The sequence below is a fragment of the Engraulis encrasicolus genome, chromosome 3 (genome assembly GCF_034702125.1).
Source record: "Engraulis encrasicolus isolate BLACKSEA-1 chromosome 3, IST_EnEncr_1.0, whole genome shotgun sequence".
In the NCBI taxonomy this organism is placed as follows: domain Eukaryota; kingdom Metazoa; phylum Chordata; class Actinopteri; order Clupeiformes; family Engraulidae; genus Engraulis; species Engraulis encrasicolus.
The window spans coordinates 2193297-2203296 of NC_085859.1; the positions used below are offsets into that span (position 1 = coordinate 2193297).

The 10000-nt window shown below is 49.2% G+C and overlaps 1 protein-coding gene across 2 annotated transcripts in view; it reads right to left on the reverse strand.

The window, feature by feature from the left end:
• inpp5l (inositol polyphosphate-5-phosphatase L) overlaps window positions 1-7246 on the reverse strand; it is a 92576-nt gene extending 85330 nt beyond the window's left edge. For both annotated transcript variants that reach the window (XM_063194629.1, XM_063194628.1), the window contains exon 1: window positions 6513-7246. In XM_063194629.1, the coding sequence (XP_063050699.1) occupies window positions 6513-6578 (66 nt within the window). In that variant the 5' untranslated portion in view covers window positions 6579-7246. The remainder of the gene's footprint in view (window positions 1-6512) is intronic.
• Window positions 7247-10000: the final 2754 nt, after the last annotated feature.

The following is a 10000-nucleotide window of genomic DNA, read 5'->3' on the forward strand; positions in this document are numbered from 1 at the left end:
GAGCCTGGTGTTGTGACTAGTTTACTGCAGAGGAGCCTGGTGTTGTGACTAGTTTACTGCAGAGGAGCCTGGTGTTGTGACTAGTTTACTGCAGAGGAGCCTGGTGTTGTGACTAGTTTACTGCAGAGGAGCCTGGTGTTGTGACTAGTTTACATTAGAGGAGTCTGGTGTTGTGACTAGTTTACTGCAGAGGAGCCTGGTGTTGTGACTAGTTTACATTAGAGGAGTCTGGTGTTGTGACTAGTTTACTGCAGAGGAGTCTGGTGTTGTGACTAGTTTACTGCAGAGGAGCCAGTTGACTTTGACTAGTCCAGCACCCATTCCAGACGGATGCGCGAGTTTTGGTCGGTTAACCCAATCACCATTCAAACCTAGCCTGAGGACGCCATCCTATGTACTCCACCCAAAACTTTTTACTCCGCACATCGTCTGGTTACTTAATATTATCACGTCATGACTAACTAGTTACCAGACACACGTGACATAACATCGCAGCTGCCAGACGTGTGACATGACATTACAGTTACCAGACGTGTGACTTTACATTTAGACACTTGTGATTACCAGGGGTGGAAAAGTAACTTATTACTTTTACTCAATATTGTACTTGAGTAGCTTTTATGAATACTTTGTACTTTTTAAGTACATTTTTAAATTAATACTTTTACTTGTACTTGAGTACATTTTGACCCAAGTACTTTACTCAATTACACTGGAACCTGGCCTGAGTGCTGATTAAAAAAAATTGACTGAGAGACAAAATGCCATGCACAATAATGCCACAATCCGCCAGAAATGAAAGATTGTGCAGGATGGCACACAGCATTTCCACTATTTTACTATCTTGTATCAATGTATTGGATGATGGCTGGTGCCAAGCAAGAGAGAGAGGTTATGGAGAACGATATTCAGGAAAAATAAACATGACATTCTCAAGAGGAAAGCTAATTAAAAGTAACTAAGTACTTTTTACTCAAATTACATTTTAAGTGAAGTACTTTTTACTTTTACTTGAGTAGATTTTTAGATAGGTACTTTTACTTGTACTTGAGTAGAATTTAGGCAAAGTAAAGATACTTTTACTTGAGTACACATTTTCTGTACTCTTTCCACCTCTGGTGATTACACAGTAATGTGTGAACACTATGTCAGTCCAGCGTGGCTTCAATATAGAGACAAACTTTTGAAGTTGTTGTTGTTGTTGTTGTTGTTATTGTCGTACATTTAGGTCACCTGTTCATCCTGAGCTGATCAGTAAGTGTTACGTTAGAGTTAAGAGTCAAATTCCCAGGAGCAGTGTGGGGTTAGGTGCCTTGGTACAGGGTGTTGGTTACAGTCCCTAGAGCAGTGTGGGGTTAGGAGCCTTGCTACAGGGTATTGGTTACAGTCCCTGGAGCAGTGTGGGGTTAGGAGCCTTGGTACAGGGTATTGGTTACAGTCCCTGGAGCAGTGTGGGGTTAGGAGCCTTGGTACAGGGTATTGGTTACAGTCCCTGGAGCAGTGTGGGGTTAGGTGCCTTGGTACAGGGTATTGGTTACAGTCCCTGGAGCAGTGTGGGGTTATAACTACATCATAAATAAATCATAACACCAGTCTTCGGTAACAGATTAAGACTTTGTCATCAGTATTTTCGTGACAGTAATGTTATAACAGGCTCTGGGCTAAGGGGTTACGCCATACACAGTCTCTGGGTGTTGGGGTCCTGACCTGTGTGTGTGTGTGTGTGTGTGTGTGTGTGTGTGTGTGTGAGTGCGTGCTGTGTGCATGAGTACTTCACGTAGTGTGTGTGTGTCTAATAAGTGTCTAAGCTGTATATTGGACAGCCCCCTAGTCTCAAGTCTCATGCAGTGTGTGTGTGTGTGTGTGTGTGTGTGTGTGTGTGTGTGTGTGTGTGTGTGTTAGGGGTGGCACAGTTCACAAAATTCACAGTTCGGTCCAAATCACAGTATCAAAGTCATGGTTTTTGGTTCTCTACGGTTCCTTTTTTTTCACTTCATGATAAATGGTGCACTGGGAATATTAAACCATATTTATATAACTGCAATTATAAAGTGATGATGCGCAAGTTGAATCAGCTGTCGTCAGCTGATGTGCGCTGTCTGAGCGTTCCAAATGCCCTCTTTCAAGTGGCTAATAGAATCAGACTTATCACTAAATATCCTACATATGGTTTGTATAGGCTTATAATGTAAATGTGGTGTGATTTTAATTGGGTCATCCTCTGATTGGTCTTGTATGCTAATGTGCTATTCAGTGACACTGGAAAAGATACTCCTAGAATCTCTGTTTTACATATTTTTCTGGGCAGTACATGAATTGCGGTTTGCCATGGACTGCATTTCACGGTTCGGTATGGTGTGTGAATTGTACGGTTTCGGTTTTCGGTGCGGTTTGTACCATCCCTAGTGTGTGTGTGTGTGTTCGTACGTGAGGCACGTCTCTTGTGCTGTATTTGCCTTCTAGAGCTCTGTGGCTGGTCTCTCTGGGTTCCATTGCCTTCATCTGAACAGAGTGGATGTTGTGCATACGAGTGTGTGTGTGTGTGTGTGTGTGGATGTTGTGCGTGTACGTGAGGCGCAGCTGAGCACATCTCCGCAGGGGGGGGGACTTCTACCTTCACCCCAGCTAGACTGCCGGACACACGGACTAGACGGCCAGGTGAGACTAGCGGACTAGACGCCCAGGTGAGACTAGCGGACTAGACGCCCAGGTGAGACTAGCAGATCAATGTCTTGCCCCCCACAGATGCACCAGGCCTCAGAGCTGTGAAAGCAGTCGGACGACTATGGAGGATAATTATATGCATGTCTATTTTTGGAATTTTGACATTGGTCCAAAGTGAAACATTACATGTAGGGCTGGGGCTTCTAAGTCCGAGTTATTGTCTATGGGGGGGGGGGGGGGCGGCGTGTGACGACTGCGCGTCTTCCTTGACGAGGCCGCGCTGCATCACGCCCCTGATTACCCGTGCAGTGGGGTGTGACGGAGGTCATCTTGCACCTGTTCACCCCCCTCGGGGATCGAACCTGCATCCTCGTCAACTACCACGGTCCAGCAATGGGAGACACAGTAGCCTACGATACCGCTGGGCCAAGAGACTAGTCTCTCGGCCCAACGGCACGAGACTGTATGAGGCTATCGGAGGGAGGTTTACCAACTCTGTGCTAGTTAGCCTCCGTTACAGGAGCACCTGTGCCCAATTCCCCTATTAATGCGTCGTTAAGAGCCCCAGCCTATGGCTACGGCAAGTGCAGGGTCTGCCGTTTATTACTGGGCTACATTTGGGCCTTTTGTGTGTCTCACACTTATCACAGTAGAGCAGTGTTTGCCAACCTTTTTTGTCCTGCGTACCCCCTAAGCCTCTTAGTTGTGACATGAGTACCCCCTAATTAATTTTCTATATAATTTTCTCTGTCCTGATGTGGCTGCTCCATACATTTGTTATAATAATAACACTTTTCCAAGTACCCCCTGCAGTGTGCTCGCGTACCCCTAGTGGTACACGTACCCCTGGTTGGGAAACACTGCATTAGAGAACAAGAGGCGAGTGGACTGGGGGCAGTTTAGCACGCTGTGGCCATCATGATGCAGCTCTGTGTTCCTCGTTTCATTTCGTCCCTTTTCTGTCCTCTGTCCTGTGGGGACGACGAGCACAACATGAACTATTTCAGGACCGTCGGAGAAGCCGCGGCATTCCAGCCAGGAGCCAGCCAGCGGCGACGAGTGCACGCACGCACACACGCACACACACACACACACACACACACACACACACGCAGACACAAGCACACACACACACACACACACAAGCACACACACACACAAGCACACACAAACAGACACACACACACACACACACACACACACACACACACGTACGCTAAACTGTCCCCCTTCCAGACAGTTCTTGTTCTCTACTGTGATAAGTGTGAGACACACAAAGACCAAATGTAGCCCATGAACTAACGGCAGGCCCTGCGCTCTGCATAGCCATAGCACACAAGGCGGTGGCCTGGGGCTCTTTACGCACCTAACCCCACGCTGCTCCAGGGACTGTAACCAATACCCTGTACCAAGGCACCTAACCCCACACTGCTCCAGGGACTGTAACCAATACCCTGTACCAAGGCACCTAACCCCACACTGCTCCAGGGACTGTAACCAACACCCTGTACCAAGGCACCTAACCCCACACTGCTCCAGGGACTGTAACCAATACCCTGTACCAAGGCACCTGACCCCACACTCCAGGGACTGTAACCAATACCCTGTACCAAGGCACCTAACCCCACACTGCTCCAGGGACTGTAACCAATACCCTGTACCAAGGCACCTAACCCCACGCTGCTCCAGGGACTGTAACCAATACCCTGTACCAAGGCACCTAACCCCACGCTGCTCCAGGGACTGTAACCAACACCCTGTACCAAGGCACCTAACCCCACGCTGCTCCAAGGACTGTCACTGTAACCAATACCCTGTAATATGTATGCAAGGCAATTTGGACAAAAGCGTCAGCTAAGTGTAATGTAATGGCAAAATAATGTACATGACACATACAAAGGGGTCAGTTGTCCTGGGCACCCCGAGGCGCAAGGAGAGGGCAGCAAGCACAGTCGGCCCAATTTTGGCTGAATGTCGGTACTGTCGGCTGAGTGTCAGCTCGGCTGGAACACTGGTTACCGTGACTCAGCCAACACTTCACAGAACACTGAAAATAACTGTCACTTCATGCAGTAACTGAGCCAACACTGAGCCGACACTGGATATAACTGACGGCACACGGTAATAGGGCCATTATTGGGCAAAGCCAGAATTGGGCCAACTGTCAGCACTCGCAAAAAAGAATCGGGCCATCAGAGGGCCAGATAAAATTTGCTACCTGGGGGGCTAAGCGGGCCAGAACTGGGTCCTCACATTGCACATAAGGTGAGGATGGGAGGGGGGAGGGGGGTCCTTCAGTTGACTTTGTCCGGGGCCATAGCTGAGGTCTGAGTCTCATTATGAGTTATGATGACTGCTGCAGGCCTACAGATGCATGCATGGGCTATATGTGATGTGTTGTGTTTTGGGGAGTTCAGCACTCAACTTAGGTCTGTAATGAGCATGTTGTTACAATGTTATGCTATGGATTGTGACGCAATGGGTTAGTAGGTGTTTTTTAACCTCTGTATTTCACAGGTAAACTGCTGCAACGATTCACACGTTTACCTACACTAGCCTACACGATTTACATACAAATGCTTTTTGGCTGCGTTGAAAACAGGCACTCAGGCAGACGTGACTCGAAGTGCTTGAAACACAAAAAACATCTCGACCAGAGAAAACAACCCGTCTTCTTTTTTTTCTTGTTTTCCAGATGTGTGTCAGATTGGCGGTCGTACTTTTAAAACGTGACAAGAGAGTCGTTTCCTGTTTGATTTGAATACACACGCAGCTTGTGATAGGTGCGATTGGTGTTGAGGACAGTCTCTGCCCTGCCTGCCTGCCTGCCTAAAGGCAAACCTCCTCCCCGCTAACATCACCTCACAGCAGGCCGACACAGCTCACTTTAGTACGGGGCCCTAACGCAACTCGAGGGGCAGGGCTGAAGGCAGGACAGGCCCTCTCCTCCCCCCAGCCCCAGTGCTGCTGCCTCAATGCAGTTGTTTCCAGAGAAATACTTCACTATCGGCGGGACTTTACTAGCGAACACGCCCAGGTCCAAATCTGGCCGACTAGTGGCATTGCACAGTCTAGCCAAGTACAGTGGGGCTTTTTTATGTAGGCTAGTTAGTTCTACGGCTGTGTGAATGTAATGTGAGATAGTGTTTGTGAAGTGTAGACCGGGAGATAGTGTTCTTGACTTTCGGAAGATCCCAGTGCGAAGACGCTGTTTTTATGGGAGTAATAGTTCTGCTCTCCAAACAAACGCCCCTCTCTGTCTGTTCCTCCAGAATTAGCTTCTTGAAGACTGTGGCAGAGTAGCTTAACCACAAACACGCATACCAAGAAAACGTGTTTGTCAAGATTAGAGGTTATGATGCAAAAACTAAAGACGCTGTTTCACAATCTGCCGTTAGCCTACTATACCCGTTAAAACTTGTCATTTGCCCTTTTCCCATCCCACCAGCCCAGCGTAACGTTACTTTTAGAGTGTGTGTCAGTTCAGTTTGTTGAACAGTCCCATTCTAAACACAACCAGGAGCGTTACGTTACGAGCTAATTTACGCGCACTGCACAGAACATCTACAGATGGTTTGAAGTCAACACAACACATCACATCGCCTGACTGCTCGCCTCGGTTGCTTATAATCCCACAGGGTTGCAAACACATGTCTGGTTGAGGAGAAGAGGGAGAGCTAGTAAGACCTACATCGCCAACCGGGGAGTCGGGGTTGCTAATTCACGCGCACAAGACTGAAAAAAGCTCTACCGTACAGATGGTTTGAAGTCAACACACACACACATCACACCACACATACACACACACGTTTGGTTGAAGAGAAGAGGGGAGCTAGTGAGGTACTTACGTTGTCAAATAGAGAGCCAACGTTGGCGGTGACGAGCAAGACATCGGTGTAGTTGCTCTCCTCCATGATAAAGATCGAATTCCAGAAATAGTCCACGAGAGGATGTGAGTGTGTGTGTGTGTGTGTGTGTGTGTGTGTGTGTTAGTTCTAAAGCCTACTGGGCTCCTTCCACCTCAAAGAAAACGCGTTGGCGTTGAACAACACAAACGGCTTACGGTAGACTAGATTATATAGCGGCTGAATCTATCTGGCTCCCAGAACAGAGTTCACACACGGCATGTTTCATCCTGAGGAGGTTTCAACGAGAGGAGAGGAGAAGAGAAGAGAAGAGAAGAGAAGAGAAGGGGGTTGTCTTCCTCACGCAGGCAGGCAGCAGTCGGCGGTGGTTCGTGGAAGAAGGAGGCAACGTCTTGGTTGATTCACCGTTTCGTCGTAGCTGTAGCCGAGAGTCGGCCAAGTCAGCTCAACGGTTCAACCGCGCACACACACACTCACACACTCACGCTAACACACACCAGCAGGGATTTGAGCAGCTCTCTCTTCGCGCTAATTGGACTAAAGACTCTGAGGTTCTTAAGTCTAACCAACCGGGCTGGGCTCGAGGAGGCTTCCTCCGTTGCCTCGGCTCTGCTGCTCTGCTCTGCTGTGCTCGGCTCGTGCTGTGCTGCAGTTCCTGCCTGGCTAGCGCGAGGAGGAGGCGGCGAGGCGGCTGTTTTGTGGCTCTCTCGCGCAGGCAGCCGGGAGCTCCGCCTTGTCTATGCAGCCCTCCGGCTATACGGCTACGACGCAACGCAGCAAGCCAGCACACACACACACACACACACACACACACACACCCGCACACACACACACACACACACACACACACACACACACACACACACACACACACACACACACACACACACACACACACACACACACACACACACACACACACACACACACACACACACACACACCAAGCAGCGCGCACACACACACACACACACCAAGCAGCACACACACACACACACACACCAAGCCAGCACGCACACACACACACACACACACCAAGCAGCACACACACACACACACACATACACACACACACACACACACACACACGTTTCGCATAGGCTGTTGCCCACGAAAGGCTTCTTTTTAATTTCGATATTTTTAGTGTGTGTGTGTGTGTGAGAGAGAGAGGGCTAGAGATAGAGAGAAGAGGAGAGAGAGAGAGACATGTGAAGAGAGGGAGAGAGAGAGAGAGAGAGAGAGAGAGAGACGCCCTTGTCCCACTTTTTCAATTTCACAGCCTACTTTACTTTCCAGGAAATTCAAAGACTGAAGTGAGTGAATGGCAACACGTTCTGGAGGTCAAACGCAGTAATAGACAAGTTTGAGAGACCCCCCCCCCCCTCTCTCTCTCACACACACACACACACTAAAGCCTGCTAAACGTGCCGCGGCCGTGTGTGTGTGTGTGTGTGTGTGTGTGTGTGTGTGTGTGTGTGTGTGTGTGTGTGTGTGTGTGTGTGTGTGTGTGTGTGTGTGTCCTGCTTGAGAGCCCAGTGTGAGGGTGAGGTGGCCTGACTACATTTGAAAGCATTCCAAATTAACTGGAGTCCCATGCAGGACTTGTAGAGCACATCTCTCTCTCTCCTCTCTCTCTATCCCCCCCTCTCTCTCCTCTCTCTCTATCCCCCTCTCTCTCTCCTCTCTCTCCTCTCCCCCTCTCTCCTCTCTCTCATCTCTCTATCCCCCTCTCTCTCTCTCTCTCTCTCTCTCTAGTCCTCTCTATCCCCCCTCTCTCTCCTCTCTAGCCCCCTCTCTCCTATCTCTATCCCCCTCTCTCCTCTCTCTCTCTCCTCTCCCCCTCTCTCCCCTCTCTCATCTCTCTATCCCCCTCTCTCTCTCCTCTCTCTCTCTCTCTCTCTCTCCCCCCCTCTCTCCTCTCTCTCTCTCTCTCTCTCTCTCTACCCCCTCTCTCCTCTCTCTCTCCTCTCCATCTCTAGCTCTCTCTCTCTCCCTCTAGCCCTCTCCCCCCTCTATCTACCCCCTCTCTCTCTCTCTTCATCTCTCTCTCTATCTCTATCTCTCTCTCCTCTTCCCCTGTCCCCCCCCGCATCTCACACATCGCACATCTCTCTCTTCCTCTCCCTCTCTTTTCCTCTCTCTCTCTCTCTTCACATATCTCTCTCTCTCTGTAGCCCTCTCTTTCATCTCTCTCTCTTTCTTCACATCTCTCTCTCTCTGTAGCCCTCTCTTTCTTCACATCTCTCTCTTTAGCCCCCCCCTCTCTCTTCACATCTCTCTCTTTAGCCCCCCTCTCTCTCTCCCTCTCTCTCTCTCTCTCTCTCTCTCTCTCTCTCTCTCTCTCTCTCTCTCTCTCTCTCCCTCTCTCTCTCTCTCTCTCTCTCTCTCTCTCTCTAGCCATGCAGGGCCGTGTGCAGTGCAGTGGCCACCAGTTGCCTTCAAACTCAGCACAGCTCTCCTGACTGACTTGGAACTCAAAACACATTTAAACTGGAGAATGCTTTTTTCAGTTTTCAAAAACGCCAAAGTGGACCCAGAAACAAGAGCTGGTCTGGTCTGTTGTTGAGAGCAAGATCAGTGGTGTAGTCTACTTTTTTGTGGTGGGTTTACGGTATATTTGAGCATTTTTTTAAGTGGTATACTGTATATATTTGTGCTATTCTAAATAATGGATCAATCCATTTTAAGTGGGTATACTGAAACCCCTGAAATGTAGAAGTGGGTATACTGCCGTGATCTACGTAGACTACACCACTGAGCAAGATGCTGCCGACACAGCATGTAGACTATTGCAGCACCCCAGCCGCGCGTAAAACCCGACGAGGCCAACACTTGGCAAACGCGCTAGTTAACCACATCGCTCGTCAGCGTTTTCCACAGTCACAGGCCTCAGTAACTATCTAGGCCTACTAGGCCTATATGCAACACAATTTCACACCTTAGCCGTGTACTTTCATTTATACACATTTTGTATCTACTTTGAGCTAATTTGCAAAAGTCGCTTCCACCCAAATTGTCCCCCCTGCTGCGTTGCGTCTCGCGGGGACGGGGGAGCGGGAGCAGGGTAATTAACCTTCTGCCTGTGGATGCGCGAGGCGCTAATGACGGGTTGGCTGTCGGAAGAGGGCAGCTCGCGCTCCACAATTAGATTCTAAAAATAACCCGCGCGACCCCCCCCCCTCGCCTCAACCCGCCTTCCCATTCTGGAGCCTGCGCGCGGCGAGGAGAACAGAAGAGAGGAGAACAGAAGAGAACTCTCATGTCACTTCCCGTCTCTTTAGGATTCCTTGGAAACGGGGAGTCCACTTCCTGTAGCGCGTGGAGGCTGACAGACCGACAGCACTCCTGAAAACCCGCGACAGAAATGAATCGATCGATAGCCTGTAGTTGTGTCAGTTCAAAGCACTTTAGCGTCAAAAGCACTTTAAGATGTTCATGTCGTTGCGCATTAATAGCGAGTCACATTAAGA